At 36.1% G+C, this 19,255-nt stretch overlaps 1 protein-coding gene across 3 annotated transcripts; it reads left to right on the top strand.

The window, feature by feature from the left end:
• Nucleotides 1-1,011: 1,011 nt before the first annotated feature.
• Nucleotides 1,012-17,475, top strand: LOC107862142 (stromal processing peptidase, chloroplastic). 3 transcript variants are annotated; one of them, XM_047409977.1, is made up of 25 exons: nt 1,012-1,451; nt 3,236-3,427; nt 4,094-4,329; nt 5,062-5,260; nt 5,745-5,792; nt 5,987-6,094; nt 6,204-6,392; nt 6,483-6,782; nt 7,897-7,998; nt 9,236-9,370; nt 9,778-10,002; nt 10,339-10,542; nt 10,806-10,976; nt 11,271-11,420; nt 11,978-12,115; nt 12,503-12,730; nt 13,094-13,246; nt 13,421-13,547; nt 14,179-14,281; nt 14,977-15,097; nt 15,175-15,255; nt 15,518-15,619; nt 15,757-15,907; nt 16,252-16,374; nt 17,004-17,475. In XM_047409977.1, exons 1-24 carry the CDS (start codon nt 1,263-1,265, stop codon nt 16,341-16,343), a joined length of 3,744 nt encoding a protein of 1,247 aa, XP_047265933.1. In that variant the 5' UTR covers nt 1,012-1,262; the 3' UTR covers nt 16,344-16,374; nt 17,004-17,475. The 3 variants fall into 3 exon arrangements, with proteins under 3 accessions (XP_047265933.1, XP_047265931.1, XP_047265932.1); XM_047409975.1 differs by having other exon boundaries at nt 1,039-1,451; nt 3,230-3,427; XM_047409976.1 differs by having other exon boundaries at nt 1,042-1,451; nt 3,230-3,427; nt 16,953-17,475.
• Nucleotides 17,476-19,255: the final 1,780 nt, after the last annotated feature.

Below are 19,255 nucleotides of genomic sequence, written 5' to 3'. Positions count from 1 at the left end.
TGATTTTCCACTCCGATAGATGCAACTTTTATTTCCCGCCTTTACCTTTTCATTTGAGAGTACTGGGGTTTTTGTGCCCATCGATGATTATGTGTCTTGGTATAAAGTTCATGATTGTGTAACTACCCCTGTAGATGATTTCTTTTAATGGTGGATATAGTGGATTAGTATTGATATTTTTCTATGGGTATAGCATTTGGGTTCGAGTCCCATTTACCATGGCATATTGGCCTCCTTATGGCCTTATGGTGGTACTTGTTATTGATTTTTTATATATAATAAAGGGCAACAAGCAAGCACATCGAACAAGCAGGCACGTCTTTGACATGCCTGTTTGTGCTGCCTGCTCTAGCTGATTCAATCGTAGTTTTACTAATAAAGCGCAATAAGCAGGCACGTCGATGCCTGGTTGTGCTGCGTGCTTCAATTGTTTCAATCGTAATTTTATTATATTACCCCTAATTAATTACTATAGGTTATTTAAGTATTAAGAAATTTATAATATTTAATAAAAAATAAACTTGACATAAAATAATAAATTAACTTTTGAATTTTTAAATTAACTTGCTGTCTTATATGAGACCCATATACCTTTTTCACAAGTATTTTTTATAGTAACTTTATTAAATCACTTCTAATGAATTATTATAAGTTATTTAAGACATGTCTTCTTCGCTGCTTCAATCGTGATTTTCTTATATCACCCCTAATTAATTATTATGATCGCATTATAAAATTAATAATATTTCATAAAATAGACACAAAATGATATGTTAGCATAAAACATTTCATTGACTATCGAAATTATATTAATGCCACATAGGTTGACGTTCGAAATTATAACAGTGTTATTTAAATTAAAATAGAAGAAAAAATATTATAAATCACAATGATAAAAATTAAAATTATTTTAATAATTAATTATCTAAATTATATTTATGTCACATAAATTAAAATAAAAAAATTAATATATATTGAGGCTAGCACAGCCCTCCGAAACGTTTTATACTAGTGTATGTTGATATTTGTTCACAACAAAACAAAAGAAAACAAGAAACTAAGAAAAAAAAATCTGAGCTAGGTTGGCCAAACGTTCACCACTTAACAACAGTTAACCCACCGTCTCTCTGACCGTTAAAATGAAAGGCTCATCTTTAACAACTCCCTCTTTTACACACTCTGCAGCGCGACATTTTCATCTCATCTCATCTTCCTATAAACCCTAATTTCACAATAATTGAATCTATTGAGAAGGTGAAAATATGCAATCAACATCTGTTGTATTCAATACAAAGCCTGTTCTAGCTCCAATTCATGTCAAGAGTTTATATACCACCGACCCTTCGTCTTCGTTGGTAGCATCTCAATCTAATTGGATTCACCGGAAGAAGAATATTAAGTTGCGTTCTCGTAGACAATCTCAAAATCGAGCTTATTTCATTCACCATAAGGTATCTTATTACAGTCTTCCCTTTTTGGTTTTTTTTTTTTTTGTTTCTCAATTTTCTTCTTTTGTCTAAAAATTACACTGTGTAGATATGCAATTACACTCAATTGATTTTTTTTCCCGTATATTTGCTTTGTCATATTTTGGTGCCCCTTGGTAAAAAAGTATAGCTTTGTCGTTGAAGTGCACTAAGTTTAGTATTTAAGTGGAGGAGAGTAGAGGGAAGGATTCATCATTCCCGAGTTTCGGAGGATGCTATTGGTTGAAAAGATGGATCGAAACGGATTTCTCATTAATTCAACAGAAAAAAAGTTAATGGTTAAGAATCTGTAATAGCTGATTGACTTGTAAAATTTGATTGTTTGGAACACGTTCGTCCCCACTTGGTGGGGTTTTGGGGTTTAAAACTTGATAACAATGTTACACCACCAACAACAACATACCCAGAGTATTCCCACCTAGTGGGGTCTCCCACCTAGTGGGGTCTGGGGAGGGTAGAGTGTATACCACTACCTCAGGAGAAGTATAACAAACACAAAAGATAAGTGCATAAAAACTAGTACGGTATGCAAAATAAACTAACACCGCTAGCCACGAACAAGAACTCCAGACACAGGGGAGCTCCCCTACTACTACCGACGCACTCCCACCCCCTAACCCTCTATGCTAATTCACGTCCTCCACACATTCCTATCAAGGGTCATGTCCTTCGTAAGCTGTAACTGCTCCATATCATGCCTAATCACCTCCCTCCAATATTTCTTCGGTCTAACTCTACCCCGCCTAAAACCATCAATAGCCAGTGTCTCACACCTCCGCACTGGAGCATCAGAGCCCGTCCTCATCATGTGCCCGAACCCTTGATAACAATGTTAATATTAGTATATTTGGTAAGTGATGACCTGGTTTTCTATGTTTATTGTGTACTTTCTTATTTCTTACGACAGTGGTGTGTGTGTCATCTTGGGTGCACCTTGACTTTTCCACTGGTATGTGCTACTTCTCATTAGCTCAAGTATCAAGTAACTCTATTCACTATGGTTCAGGTAGATGAGAAGAAATCACCTAGTTTTTTTTTTTCTTTTCATGAAGTAAGTAGATTCATTTAAAGGCATCGAGAAGATGCAAACATTACAAGGATAGGTCAGTTAAGCTTACAAAATAAGGATTTGTAGCTTCTTTCTAAACTATAGAGCTAACACAATCCAAGAAGAGTTATATAAAATATTACTGGAAGTTGAAATTCCATCAATACGTCTTTTGTTCTTCTCTTTTCTTAAACACCAAAACATAGCACCGGGGTTGATCATCACAAATCCCCTAGTTTTTTTTTTTTTTTTGGGGGGGGATTGGGGCGTCAATGTATCATAGTCGAGCATTATAATGAGTGCGTAATTATTTATTAGATATCACTAGCTCATGTCTCTTTCTATAAAAGCCTATTTCCATTATCAGAAAGAGGGAGGTTCAAGAACTGCAGCCGCCGGACACATTTGGTCCACTTATTGGGTTGCGTGCTGTTTGTCCAACTTACTCAGTGATAAGTGACTATTGTATGATGTAATTAAAGATGACGGTAAATTATTTCTATCATGTAATACAAGTCAAAATATTTTACTCTTGAAGGAAATAAATGTATATTTTTTTGTTTTATTGGTACCTTTTAATTTAATCTTTTGTTTTTTTTTCTTTTTCTTGATTGCATTCTTTAGTCGCATCCTTCTGTTAGGGACATTTTCTTGGTTAATCTTTTATCAACTGTGTTAATTTCTTTTTGTGAAGTTACAGAATGTGCAGAGAAGATGTCTTCATCAGAATGCGGAGCAATTAAACAGAGGCAATATCTTATATAGGAGGCAACCTGTTTCGTGCTTTCGCTATCCTCAAACCAAACAACTTCTTTCCAAAAGACTGAAAAATGGGGTCTTTATTGACAAGTCTAGCTTTCATCTGCCAAAGCAGCCTCCTGCTAACGTCTCTGTAAGAGTTAGCATTCAGCAGTATTCATTGTGGCCTTTTAAGTTGTTATGTATGATGGTTTAAACACTTGATAAATCTGCAATTGTGTTTATTGGCGATTAAATGACCAATCAAATATTTCCAGGGTTTATTAAGGATGTGGGATTTTTTTTTTAAATAATATAAATACCTGTTGAGCTTGTATTATTGACCTGGCTTTTGGCATTGAGGTTATTGTCTGGAATTTGAAATGGCTTACAGTGAAGAAGTCAAATTACTCAAATATCATGGATATGGTTTCTCAGCAGTGAATCCCGATTCTCGAAAATATCCCCACTTCCTGTTATCATGATGATGACGGCAAACATGGACCACACTCAGTTCATGCAATACTGTCTAGCTTAATTAGGTTGATATGTAGATGTTGATGCTTTCCATGTGAAAAATGAGCAAAACATTTTCTTAACTATGATTGAACTCTTTTGGCGCTCCTATAAGGATGTTGCATCCCGGGATGTTTTGGACTTGTTGATATGCAATATGTTATATGTATATTGCGGTATTACTCTGTAGATGCTTGGCTTGTTAATCTGTAATAGGTACAGTTATTATTAGCTTTATATCTTAAATTCAAATTGTTCCACTATATTTGCCTAGTTTTGATCGGCCGTGGAATATCACTTCCAGGTCAAGAAATTGCAGGTGCCACGGGCAACTGTTGGCCCAGATGAACCTCATGCAGCAAGTACAGCATGGCCAGATGGTGTCTTAGAGAAACAAGGATTTGATATGCTTGAAGTAGGAAGAGCAGAGTTTGACCAGTTTTTGAGTTCTGAACTCCCGTCTCACCCGAAGTTGTACCGAGGGCAGCTCAAAAATGGACTTCGCTACCTCATTCTGCCTAATAAAGTTCCTCCAAATAGGTATGTTCCTATTATTTTTGAAAGAATCAATATACTTTGATTATGTTATAACGATTCCAAAAATCTCATGTTGCCCCTTGTGAGTAAACGTTGTTTATGGTTATTACTTCTCTTTGAATTTGGGAAAGCACATTATCAATATATATTTTTCTTAACCATTCATTTTTTGATAATTAAGGACTTATAACAACACCAAGTTGGTGTTAAAAACTAATTATGTTGTCCGTGTGGCCATTTATCACCGTATTTCCTTTAATATTACCTAAACTTATCCACCCTCATCTTTCAAATTATCCCGACTGTACAATCACACTGCCTTCTTCTTACACCGAAAGATTATATGAAATAGGAGTGATCCTAAAATACATCCATCAATGATTTCGGAACTGCCACTAAAAGTAAAAATGAGAGATGAGTATGCTTAGATTAAAAACTGAATTGACCAAGCCAAATTGAAGTATATTACAACCCCAGACAAGAGAGAACAGCTCAAATGGAAAGCACCCCCAACCTTAAGGTCATGGTTCGAGCCACCATGGGAACAGATTGCCATATCAAAAAAAATATTGAACAACCCCAGACTATCCTCTTCAAAGGCATAAAAAGTTGGATCCCTCCCTCTTTTTTAATAAGTTAATTTGACATGCTTATCTGTTTCTTGTCAATGTTGAACAATCATGTGATTCCCTCGTCTCTCCTTATCTGTTGCTTACTAGTCCATGTTAAGTACAGATTTGAAGCACACATGGAAGTTCACGTGGGATCAATTGATGAGGAAGATGACGAGCAAGGAATTGCTCACATGATTGAACATGTTGCTTTTCTTGGAAGTAAGAAACGTGAAAAACTTTTGGGAACCGGGGCAAGATCAAATGCTTACACAGATTTTCATCATACGGTGTTCCACATCCATTCACCCACTAGCACGAAGGTTTGCCAAGTTGTCATGTCATTATGCTTTTGAATTTGTGCTTGTTTGTTTTATGATCAAGTAGATGATCTCATAAATATAATACTCACATCAGTAATCAATTTCTTCCTTTTTGTAACATTCAACATCATCCTTTCTAAAGTTCACATCCCCCCCACAACCCTCCCAAAAATTAAATCAATGAGAAAATATTGATGATAAAAATAGAATATATTAGTAGGAAAGAAAATAGAGGGAATAGAAGGAAACAGAACTCAAGAATGTTATGAGGCATTATATCAAATGCATATTGTAATACAACTAACTTGTAGAATGACTTGCTCAATGCTGCTTTCTAGATACGGAGACTAGTTCCATGTACTGCTTTTCACCTGTAACAACTCACAGTGTGGTCTCAATTATTTCCTATGTTATCCACATATTATTTTTTTCGCTTTTAGTTTGGTTGTACCACATGAGTTTGATTGATCAAAATTCCCCCCAGGGCTCAGAAGGCGACTGTCTTCCAGTGGTCCTAGATGCTCTGAATGAGGTACCATTTTTTTTTTTTCCTTTTTCCATTTGCTTCTCTGATTGCAGCTGTCTTCACTTCTCCAGAATCTTGTGTCAATTGAACTGACCATATGATAAAATTCTATCCCTCATATGTGCTTTTCCTTTGGGTTTTATTTAGTAAACAATTTATGGCTGATCGTTTGACCCTTTTCTTTTTGTTGAAAAATATAGATTGCTTTCCATCCCAAATTTCTTGCTTCACGAGTTGAGAAAGAAAGACGTGCAATACTGTCAGAGCTACAAATGATGAATACTATAGAATACCGTGTCGACTGCCAAGTAATTCACAAGATGATCAGTTATTATCTTTTTGTTTTTTTTAGTTCAATAGTTTGAATTTCTCATACTAATTAAAAACTACCATCTTCCCATATTTTGTTGATCACAGTTGTTACAACACTTGCATTCTGAGAACAAGCTGAGCAAAAGATTCCCAATTGGGCTGGAAGAGCAGATCAAGAAATGGGATGCTGATAAAATTAGAAAATTTCATGAACGTTGGTATTTTCCAGCAAATGCGACGTTATACATTGTGGGAGATATAGATAACATTCCACAGACCATTTACCATATTGAAGTATGTTCCTTAGCGCACGGAAATGCATGTGTCATTTTATAGAAATTTCCTGCAACTGTATCTAGTACTTACAGAGGAGTCTCTCTGCAGGATGTTTTTGGGCAAACCGAAATGGATAATGAGTCTAATTCAGCACCGAGTCCGAGTGCTTTTGGTGCAATGGCTAGTTTTCTAGTTCCCAAGCTGACAGTTGGGCTCTCAAGCAGTTCCACGCATGATAGGTCATCTGTGTCCTTGGATCAGTCCAAAGCATTACGGAAGGAAAGGCATGCGGTGCGGCCTCCGGTTCAACATAATTGGTCTCTTCCTGGACACAACAATGATGCTAAAACCCCACAGATATTTCAGCATGAGTTACTGCAGAATTTCTCAATTAATGTGTTTTGCAAGGTATGACTGGACCTAATATTGTGTTGAACTCATGTCACATAATTACCTATTTGGATTTTGTCACTGTCATTGTTATATTTTCTTTTCCATATAATTATTACTTAGTAGAGTCTACAATATTTCTCCTGGAACCATTTCTAGCTTCCTAACTGATCACACTATAAATGACCATATATTGAATGGTAAATGAAAGAAAGTTAACCTTTGTCAAGCCATGAACAGATAATTGTACGCCTCAGGTAACATTTAGCCAAAGAAACTCAACTGAATTGCTATGTCCACGCTGTTGCGTTGGGATTTTATAACGTCAGATGGAGCCTGGAGGTTCTTGGTCCCTTCTCCCATGATTTCTTGCACTACTTAAACTTGTTAGCAAATTGAAGTCGAACAGCTTATAGCATTTCTTGTTCTGTTATTTTTAGTATTCAGCATTAAAGGAACCTACTGGGTCAAGATGGAATTTACTATTGCAATCAAATTTTGCCTTTTTTGGGGTGTTCTAGAGGTTCTTTTGTCCTTTATGATGGAATCTTTTCTTTCCTAAAGAGAATTTAGAATTTAATTTGTTCAGCAATATTATAAAGAGCAATTGCTTTATGAAAATCAGTGCGATTGTCTTACGTGTGAGCGTTGGAAATTGTTGTTTCTTTTTTTCTGCTGGTGTAACTTCAATCTGTAAAGCTTTGCAGGCGTTTGCTATTGTGATTTTATGCAACCATCAGACAGTTAACGCCCTGGCCTGTTTATTTTTAAGCTTTTTGCAATGAGTGGGTGGGTTAGGATTGATGCCATCTGTAGGAATAAGTTTTTTGCTTTTTGAGTTTGCTTTTTGCTGTTATTTGTTTGTAAGAACATAGTAATGTTACCTTCTCACCACCATCCCAGCATGTCAAAGATAGGATCTCACTCTGATATGATCATGTGAAACTGATATTGTTCAATTCATCTCAAATTTCTTTTATCAAATTATGCAATATGTGTTTCATTTATGGTGGTGCCTGGGGTTTATATCACGTTCTTTCTTCCTAGCATGGTTTTTTTCTAAATTTCCCGTATGATCTGTATTCTCCGATAGTCTGATTTGCTTTTGTCCATATTGTTATTCTTTTCCTAGATCCCCGTTAACAAGGTCCGGACGTATGGTGATTTGAGGAATGTGCTAATGAAGAGGATATTTCTTTCTGCTTTACATTTCCGCATCAACACTCGGTACAAGGTGTTGTAACTTGTCTCCCTCTTTTTATCTTTCTTATTACCCTCCATTACGTTTTACCATATGCTGTAGAAAAAAAGCTTTCAATCACGCCTCATAGTTTATCAGCATATATACTTATTTAATCAGTCTGGAAAAGTGTGCAACTCAATGTCAATTATCCAAAAAGAGGATAGAGAAAAATATAGAATTCACAGCTTATCAAAAAGAATTGTGATGTAAATATTTTTTACAATGTAAAGTGCTGATTTATAATCTGATTCTTTATCTTCTTTCGTGCTTTATTTAACATGGAAAAATAGTTTATCAGTCTGCGTTTACTTTTGATGAGAAAGAAGGGGGATCTGTTTTCTCCTAACTCAATGAGCTGATGCTTTGGAGTGGAATTGGTTAAAACCTAGTTCTTAAAAATTTATATTGTGCTGACTTAGCTAAGAGAATTCACTACAAGGAGAATGGTTAATTAAACCTGATGAAAGGAGGCTGATAATGCAACCATTGGCTCATGCTTGTTTCATTTATGTATTTTTCAAATATTGCAAATGGCCAAATCTTCCCCTGTAAATTTCCCGGAACAGTTTCTGGATTTTTGTATGTTTCCTTGCGCATAGAACTGTTTAATGTATTTGGAGCTGACAGTTTCACTATGTTACCATAGCCTCACATATTTTTGTTCAGCCACTGTCCATTGTTACTCTCTCTCTGTTCTGGTATAGACAAATGTACTGGATCTAACAGTACTACTTTTGCACCCATTGCATCTTCTTGATCCCAATAATGAATTTAACTTGCTCATTTTTGGTCCATAGTCAAGCAGATTCATTTTTGGTACAAGTTTTTATTTATTTCTTTCTTTATTTATTTATTTATTTATTTATGTATTATTAGAAGTTCTATTAAAGAGCAAACAAGAGGATTACATGGCCAAGGACAATATGTCCTTGAGAGGAGACCTAAATGACCAAACAGGAAAAAAAGCATATATTCTCCTGGTACTAGTTATACTTTTTTGATTTTTGGTTTCCTGAATGAGACTATTTTGTTAAATAAAAAGGTATTTTTTTTTCCCGAGAAGATGTATGTCCCCAGTATATTAGAGTTGCAAGGAAGACTTTCCTATCCACAAACTGAAAGTTGTGCTAGTTAATTCTTTTTTTTTTTTGTGTCTCTGTGCTGGGTGGTTGGGTTGAAATTCAGTATTTGCAATTTTATTGTTTGCTAACTTTGAAGAACTTTTCAGAGTTCAAATCCTCCGTTCACCTCAGTTGAACTAGATCATAGTGACTCTGGAAGGGAAGGGTGTACTGTGACCACTCTCACAGTGACTGCGGAACCTAAAAATTGGCAGAATGCAATCAAAGTTGCTGTGCAGGAGGTTGGTTCTGCTATTTACTTCAGTGCAGCAGTTGCTTTGGTTTTTCTTTTGATAATTTGCTTATTATCCTCCTTGTTGCCATTGTACTCTTCTTGATTATGATGTTGTTGATGTTTATTTTGCTGAAAGAAATAATAAGTAAACAAAAGGTTATTCTCTCTAACAACGTAAGCCTTTAGATGAGATGGTCTCGTGCATATCTTTCCTTTGCAACTTTTTCTGTGCTGTTCTTAAAAAATGGATCGAGGTTGTTCTCTGCAATTCCTTGATGCCTTGATGCCTCTTTTCTTTTCATTTGTTCTATTGGGGTAGTCATTTTTCTTTATTCTGATCATACCCTTCTCTTCTCGTTTTCCTGCTTATTGTTTTTCTTCAACTTTGATGATGTTCTCCTGTATATGGTAAAGGTCCGAAGGCTTAAAGAATTTGGTGTCACAAATGGCGAGTTAGCTCGTTATACAGATGCCTTGCTAAAAGATAGTGAGCAGTTAGCTGCCATGATCGACAATGTTTCATCAGTGGATAATTTGGATTTTGTTATGGAGAGTGATGCACTTGGCCATACTGTTATGGATCAAAGCCAAGGGCATGAAAGCTTGCTTTCTGTTGCCGGAACCATCACTTTAGAGGAGGTAATCGTTTAATCGATGCTTCTATATTTGCAGTGGACTTCTATTCTCCACATTGTCTCTTTAGATTATCTTGGAGATTCCATATCAGTCCAACATGTTGCATTCAATCACAGTTATTTGTGGTTTATATGATGAACAAGCGTTAATTTATTATTATTTGCTGAACCTGCCTATATTTGCTCCTTTGGTAGGTATCTGATATCTTAATCTGTAATCAATGTGCTACTCAGTCAATTGTGCCAACCATATTTTGATATGTTTTTGAGTGTTCAATACTGTTGCTTCTTGATGGTTGAAGCTCTTAAAAATATTTTCTATTACCTAACTGCATTTCAGGTAAATGCCACTGGTGCTGAAGTGTTGGAATATATATCTGACTTTGGAAAACCATCAGCACCCCTTCCTGCAGCAATTGTAGCATGTGTTCCGACAAGGGTGCATGTTGAAGGAGGAGGAGAAGATGAATTCAAAATATCTCCAGAGGAGATTACAGCTGCTATCAAATCAGGTCTAAAGGAACCAATTGAGCCAGAACCGGAGGTAGATTTTCTAAGTTCTCTCATATTTTAACTGCTTTCAGTCGCTTACTTTGCTTATGGATCAACGGGCTTTCCTAGCTGATAGTTCAGGGTGCTAACTGCTACTGTTTACTTCAAATGTATTCTCTTGATAAAATAGTAGTATGAATTTTGTTTTCTTTTTCTTACCTAAAACTCTTCTCAGTTTATGAAGGCAGGGTAGAAGTTTTTGGTTGACAACTTGTGGATGATTATTGTTCACTGCTTTTTCTTTGATTTTTCCAGCTTGAGGTGCCGACAGAGTTGATCACATCAGACCAACTTGAAGAACTGAGGTTGAAAAGGTGCCCGTCCTTTGTCCCAGTGGAGATGAATTCAAATATCACTAAATCCTATGACAATGAAACTGGGATCGTTCAAAGACGTCTTTCAAATGGTATTCCTATAAATTATAAGGTAAGGCCTTGTAATATGTTCAAGTAATATTTGGACTCTACTGTTCGTCCTATTATTTCCTTTAAGAAGTCTGAAATTTTAACATTACCTAGTGTTTAGGATTATTTGATTCCTCTAATTGAGTTCACAAGCTCATTTTCTTGGTGTACCGGAATGAATAGGAATTGATTTGCAGTTGAGAAGCATTTGAGATCTTGCAACCAAATAAGAACAAAAATAAAAGTAGGAGAGGTGTGTCTTTTTTCTTGCTTGATAGTTGCTCTAGTTTTTGACCTTTTAATTGTAATTTGATAGATTACAAAAAATGAAGCCAATTGTGGGGTGATGAGACTTATCGTCGGAGGTGGACGGGCAGCTGAAAGTTCTGATGAAAAAGGATCCGTGATTGTGGGTGTTCGAACTTTGAGTGAAGGGGGACGTGTTGGGAACTTTTCAAGAGAACAGGTTAGGATCCATTATTCTTGATGAAGTTGCCCACATGTTGTCTGCCCTTTTGAATAACTAGAGAAACAGAAGGTCTCTAGTATGTTGTTTGTGTTGATCAAAGTTTGTAAAATAGAATAGTGATACTGCATCAAGATGATATTAGCTCTTTCAGTTCATTTTTGATCTGGCAAATTCTTGCTGATTTTTGTCCCATATATCTTAATCATAAGTTGTATCATGAGTCTTAATTGTGCACTTACTCAACTAGTAACCTAAATTGGTTAATATAACAAAGACTAGAGTATACACAATACTTCTACATGTTCTTGACAATTGGTGCACTAATTGGGGATTCTGATATTATGTTCTTTGGACTTGGTGTGTTATTGAAGATAACTTCTCCTATTCATTTGGTGTGGTTTTACTTTCTTCTAACCAATTTTACCTTTTACCTTTGTGAAAAATTTCCTTGCTTTTATAGATTGTTTATTTTTGGACATATTTGTGAATCTGCATAGACATCATCCGGAATGATGACATCTGTAAACTTTTGATCTTTTGTGATGTGCCTCCAGGTAGAGCTTTTCTGTGTGAATCATCTAATAAATTGCTCACTGGAGTCGACAGAAGAATTTATCTGCATGGAGTTCCGGTTTACTTTGCGAGACAATGCAATGCGTGCTGCCTTCCAGTTACTTCATATGGTGCTTGAGGTAATTTCAACGAAAGCAACATATTAAGTAGTTCATACTATTATAATACTAAATACAATTTGTGAAGTTATTTTCAATGTTGCTTATCATCTCCCACTGTTTTCCTGAAAATAAAAACGATGCTTTTCGATATTACTTAGATGAAAAATGACAAGTTCACCTTGGAATGTTGCCACTTGCCAAGGTTTTATTACAATTATTGGGCTATGATATCAGGAATGCTTTGTTTTCTAACTTGAAACTTTGCGATGAGATGTTCAAAGTTATGATTTTCTGGTCGAGTTGTGTGTGGCCATTGTGCCAATCATCCGTACAATTGAGAACACTAACTGGCTATTGTGTTATTAAACAATATTCTCACTAAAGTTAAATGTTTATGCAATACAGCATAGTGTTTGGTTGGATGATGCATTTGACCGAGCTAAACAGTTGTACATGTCATATTATCGCTCTATCCCTAAGAGTTTAGAACGCTCAACTGCCCATAAGCTCATGCTTGCTATGCTAAACGGAGATGAGCGTTTTGTTGAGCCAACTCCACATTCATTGCAAAACTTAACTCTGGAAAGTGTAAGAGCAGCTGTAATGGATCAATTCGTCACTGACAACATGGAGGTGAGCTTTGTCTTCTTTACAAAAAGCATTTCAATAGTTTTTTTTGGTTATTATATTGTTCCCTTCATTTGAAGGGGAGCCTTGGAGTAACTGGTAAAGTTGCTGCCATGTGACCAGGAGGTCATGGGTTCAAGCCTTGGAAACAGCCTCTGGCAGTAATGCAAGGTAAGGCTGCGTACGATACACCTTTATGGTGGGGCCCTTCCCTGGACACCGCGCAGAGGGGTATCTTGTGGGCGGCGGGGTCCCCTTTTTTTTTTTTTTTTTTTTTTTATATTGGTCTGTTCATTTGAACATAGTACCTCCAAGTCTGTTATTGTGTTTCCTTTTCATTTTATTATAAAAATAATCGTCCTTTGTCAGGTGAGTATGGTTGGAGACTTCTCAGAGGAAGATATTGAGTCATGCATCCTTGACTATCTGGGAACTGTGAAACCAACAAAAGGTTTTGAGAAAACACAACAGTACAGTCCAATCCTGTTTAGCACTTCTCCCTTTGGTTTGCAGCATCAGCAGGTAAGAAGATTTTGTTTCTCCGGTATAATTATTGTCTTCTGCCTTTACTTGGATGATTCAAGTGGCTTCTTGTGACACTGTTAAAAATCGTGTGTTTTAAATTTTAGTTCTATTGTGAGTCAAAGATTTTTCAGGCTTCTATAATTTCAATTCTTTCCTTCATTTTATTACCAGGTATTTTTAAAGGATACAGATGAGAGAGCATGTGCTTATATAGCTGGCCCTGCACCAAGCCGCTGGGGGTTTACTTTCGAGGGGAACGACCTTTTTGAGTCTGTTGGCAATCAATCTTCAAATGACCGTGAGTTCATCACATGCTTGGATATGTTATTGGTACAAGTGTCCAATTTTTGAACTTATCTCAAATCATATAATTCATCACACAAACTAATTTAATTTCATGAATCTTGTAGTAAATCATGGATTGAAACCCAATTAATATCATGAACATGAATACAATCAAATTCAACATGACATTCATGAAAGTAATCAACTTGTAGTTTTAAAAAGAGGTTCTTGAACTCTAAGAGTGAAAGGAAACCCAATCTTCAAATGACCGTGAGTTCACCATATGCTTGGATATGTTATTGGTACAAGTGTCCAATTTTTGAACTTATCTCAAAAACAATTCTGATGGAGAATTGAAACTGTAATCTGATAAAGTCCCACAGTTGTGGAAAGATTTTCTTTAATCTCGTCTGTAGCATGTCTAGACTTGAAAAAAATTCATAATAGCATTGTGTCCTTATAGATGAACTAGTTAATGCATGGTTCGTTCAGTGGATGATATACATGATTCTGCATTAAAATAATTCAGGCAAAATTTTCATACATCAGTCTTAATCTGCAAATCTTCCCAAGTGAATAGTGACTGCATTAATATATATACTGTTAGTCATCAACATAATGCAAGCCAGTGAATTTCTTTTCAGATAATTTGGAACAAAGTGACACCAACTTACAAGGACAAATACGTAATCATCCTCTGTTTTTTGCCGTTGCGTTGGGTCTACTGGCTGAGATCATAAACTCAAGGTAAACTATTGAATAAATTTGTGCACTCATTCTAATTTTTTGACAATCCTAATTTTTTTTCCCTGCTCTTGATTTTGAATAATATGACAAGACTTGCAATTTCTCGGAATTTATGCTAACCTAGTGAAGAACAGAACATATTTGAAGCAAAAGGTCTATATGAGAATACCAACTAGTTGGGATTACACGTTAATTATGTTTTTTGGTTGGTGTTTGCTTGGAGTCTTTTAATTTGCTGAAAACTTGGGCGTCTTTTAGATTGTTTAAAAAGTTGTGGATCTCTGTAGGGTAAGTGTGAAACCCTTTTTTTTTGGGGTGGGGGGAAGCAAGCGTGAGACTGAGAGCTCCTAGTTTATCTTGAGAGATGATCTTTTGAGTTTTAGAAGTGAACGTGCCAAGAAAGAGCAAATAGATATAGGGAATTCTTGTACCTAGACTACTTCGGATTGAGGCATAGTTACTTGGTGGTAACTGTATTTTTACTGTCACTATGTTGGTATAGAGCTGTCAAATAAACTAAAAAAAGGATAACTATACCCAAATGATACAAAAAAGTACCTGTTACATGTCACTCGCCCTTGCTGCTAATACTTTCCTGGTTTGTTGAATATGAGGGTTGCTGTAATTTACTACTACCTCAATTGCAATGTTGGTTCTGTTATGCGTATATTACAGTATCACATTGATCTGTGCAGGCTTTTCACAACAGTTAGAGACTCTCTGGGACTGACATATGATGTTTCATTCGAACTTAACCTCTTTGACCGGTTGAAGCTTGGGTGGTATGTAATCTCAGTGACTTCAACCCCTGGAAAGGTACAATCTTTTTCTACTTTTACTAGCCTATATAATAGTTCAGTTCCATTTTCTCAAAACTGATCATGTGCTTACAGGTGCACAAAGCTGTTGATGCTTGCAAGAATGTCCTAAGAGGTCTACATAGCAACAGGATTGTACCGAGGGAATTAGACCGGGTTAGTTATCATGAATAGTTGTTAATAAAAGATCATTCTGCTTCACGCCTCAATCACTATATGAGTCATTTCCTAGGTTTTATCCTGGAGAGATTCTGGCATGTGATTGACTAGTTGGTAAAATTGATATGAACTAATGTTTTTGAGTCTGGTCTAATTTGTCTCCTTTCTTCCAGGCTACAGAAATAATTTAAATGTTAGTTAGACATCATATTGTCTAAATTAAAAATTCATATGGTTTACACAGTTCTTTTCTGTTTAGGCAAGACGAACACTGCTTATGCGACATGAAGCCGAGATCAAGTCAAATGCCTATTGGCTTGGATTGTTGTCTCATTTACAAGCACCTTCTGTACCTAGGAAGGTATTGCTTTGTTCTCACTATTTTATCCATGACCAAAGAGACATCACATAGAAGCAGCCCATAAGTTTTGCAGTTTTATTATTTAGCTACATTATTCTTTGAGCTTTAACTTCTATCTTTGTTTTGTTTGTTATCAGGACATATCTTGCATCAAAGATCTCACTTTGTTGTATGAAACTGCCACCATTGAAGACGCATATGTTGCCTATGAGCAGTTGAAGATAGATGAGAACTCTTTGTATTCTTGCATTGGTGTTGCTGGGGCTCAGGCTGGAGAAGATGTTTCTGGTAAAATAAAATGGGGTTTGAATTGCTTCAAGTGTGTTTCATTTCATTACTGCCCTATTTTTTGCCTGCTGTCTCTTATCTTGATCATAGCATTTTCCACTTCAAGCTGGAATAATGGCTATGCTGTTGAAAGACATTATCATGTGTTTTCATTGTCTAATTTTTGTTTCTCTTCACTTCTGTCCTAAAAGTTTTGTGGCCGATGAATAATGTAGTTGTTCCTGATTCATATTCTCTCTACTCTGTAGGAAGTTGCTTAACTTTTGGGTAATTATGTGTTCTAGACAACTCTTGTCATCTCGTTGCCTACATACTGCCATTGACAAATTGAACTGTTTGTGTAGCCTCATTAGAAGTGGAAGAAATAGATGAGGGCCTTCAAGGTGTTGTTCCCATGGGACGAGGATCATCTACTGTGACGCGTCCAACTACATGAGTCATTAGCAAAAATTCGTTGATCAGATAAGGTACAACTCTTGACTGCTTCATCTCACCGAAAATAACCATTTCTGTCATTCAATTTCTGGGACTTTTGTGAAAGGAAATTTCATTGTGAAGCTAAGCCTCTGAAAGGGAATTAATGATCCAACACAGTGATGGTTATTAGTTTAAAAAATTAGTGGAAAAAGTTAATAATGAGGAGGTGTTTCTTGGAACATGAGGTTCAAGCTATATGGTTCAGAACTTTAGATGTTTTCACTTGGTACAATTATATTGTCATCAGAAAGGTTTGAAACTAGAGAAAAGGTTTTTTCGCAGGTGTAGCTTTGTGTTGTTACTATCATGCTTCTCTGTAAGACATGGAATAGTTGCGGATCTTTAATTCCGTTTGTTCTTTTAAGGAAGAACCATGTATTGTTTTGAGTCCCACAAAATACAAATAGATGGTGTAGTACTAGTTTATGTCATGTCCATGTATCTTCCCATTCACTGATTTTCTAGCCTTCCAGATTTGGTCCATTAGTCGTTTTACATTATCAAATTAACAGTAGTCATGGCAATCATCTGGAGCTTGCACTTAATCACATTTTCCTACTTTTCTTAGGTGGTAGGTTATCATAGACGTGCAAAAATCACATTTTCCTACTTTTCTTAGGTGGTAGGTTATCATAGACGTGCAAAAGGTTTACGCGACAAGCTAGTGCCTCGTACATGATTATTGACGTGTGTCTAAGAAGAAGAGGTTCATTAAGATCTTTAAAATCAAGTCCCAGAAATAAGCAATTGGAGCAACCTTCAATAATGGATTGTGCAAAGAGCTACTCTCCTCGAGGCCCCAAAGCCAAGATTATTAGCAGAGGACTCGTTTGCTCTGGTCATTTTGGTGATCCTTTTGCAATATATCAGCCTGTTTAATGATGATAGCCACATAGTTTTTTCTTTTTGGTTACAATACAGATCAAGTAGCAATTGTATCGCTTTTATATTTAATGTATAGATTCTGTGGTTGGGAATTTTTATTTGCCCCCCCTGTATTTGTTGAGGAAAGTCAGGAACTGACAGATCACAGTTCATGTATTGTGTACATATACAAGTTCAAATGCAGAATACACTTGCATTCTTTTCTATAGCCTGCTCACCTCTTGTTTCAAATTTATCCCTGAATAATTAAAAGGTCCCAAATATGCGCCTCTCGATTCTTTTTTCACCATTGAAATAATAACTATTACTGGATTCATATTTTCTTATATTTTACTAATCGTAGCCATCTCAGGTGAAGAAAAAAGCTAATCTTGTAGACGACGAAAAAGTCGTATTAAGGGAAGACTAACGGGTGTTTGTTTTACTAATTATATAGAGCAGCATCTTAAACATTCACCAAATGGTACATTACACCAACGTGAGCCTATTCACAATAGAAAATTGGCAGAAAGGCTAAAGGAGTTGTGTCCATATGGTGCTCGAGGTAATTTCAACAAGGGCAACATATTAAGTAGTTCATACTATCATTATTAACACTAAAAATAGTAAATACAGTTTCTGCAGTTGTTTTGAATGTTGCCTATCATCCCCCACTTTGACGTTACATAGATAAATGACAGGTCAATTTGTGGTTGCCCAGGTTTTAGTGCAATTATTGGCTATTGTATCATGAGTGCTTTGTTTTGTAACTTGAAACTTTGCGAAGAGATGTTCAAAGTTATGATTTGCTGGTCGGAAAAATAATCTACTTGCCTTGTACTCCCTCCGTTCCAAATTACTCATCCCAAATTTTCTAATTTGATTTCTCATTTTACTTGTCTTTTTTCATTAATTAAGACAAGACAATTTTTTTCTCAATTATACTCTAAGTAATTGATTACTCCTTGTTACTAGCATTGAATTATCAAATCTTGAAAAATATTGCAAAGACTTTGGTAATTCTATAATTCCGAGGAAAAGTCATCGTTTCCACCCTAAACTATTCACGAAAAGTTTAGATCACACCTAAACTATTATAGTCTTATTACACACCTAAACTATAAAAAAGTGAAACTATTTCCACCCTAAATCTGACGTGAAAATTAAATTAAATTAAAAAAAAGAAGAGCGTCCAAAACCAAAAATATTCTTTAAAACGCCGACCCACACCCCACCTCAAGCAAATTTTCTCTCCTTCAACCCCACCTTGAATCCACGGTCGGAAAAAATGGTGAAACACAAAAGCAAACTATATACGATTTTCCCACCACTAGTGTCTGACCAGATTTCCCCACTCTCCGCCAGCTCTTTTTTTTTTTTATTTCACACACACTAAACTTGTACGAAATCTAGCTATATACGAAAGCAAAATTGACGAATTTTACGATTGCGATGAATTCAATAAAAAGAATTTTAGGGTTTTAAAAAGGAATGGAAAAGTTAGTAGAGAGAGAAAGGAAGCTGCTACTGCTCTGGTCGAAATCTTAATGAAGCTACTATTTCGGTGACAACGTCACCAGAAAAAAAGGTCGTTCTCCCCCTCCTCTGTTCACTGTCTCTGTTTCCTCTCCCTATCTCTCGATTTCTCTTCGCTTCCCCTCTTTCGTCCCTCTACTCTCTTTATGCCTTTCCTATTTTTCGATCGAGTGCGGCGTAGCTGTGTGTTATTGTGTTTGTTGTTCTCTGGATGAAAGAAAAATCGAAGACCCTCTAAATACTGCTGTGTGTGCGCATCCTCGACAATCAGGTTCCGATCGTGGAGAATCGGGTTGTGCCAATATTGATTCAGAATGCTAACTCGATCCTGGACAGAGCTGTTGAGGTATTGGGATTTTTAGCGAAATGCAAAGAAGGTCGTCAAGAGATGAACAAATTTGGTATCGAGTTACTAGTTATATTAAGAGATTTTGGTACATGATGACTGATGAGTATGTCTTCCTCGTGAAC

Source organism: Capsicum annuum, chromosome 3 (genome assembly GCF_002878395.1).
Source record: "Capsicum annuum cultivar UCD-10X-F1 chromosome 3, UCD10Xv1.1, whole genome shotgun sequence".
Taxonomy (NCBI): Eukaryota; Viridiplantae; Streptophyta; class Magnoliopsida; order Solanales; family Solanaceae; genus Capsicum; species Capsicum annuum.
The sequence above is the reverse complement of the archived record's forward strand: the minus strand, read 5'-3'. Positions and strand labels throughout refer to the sequence as shown.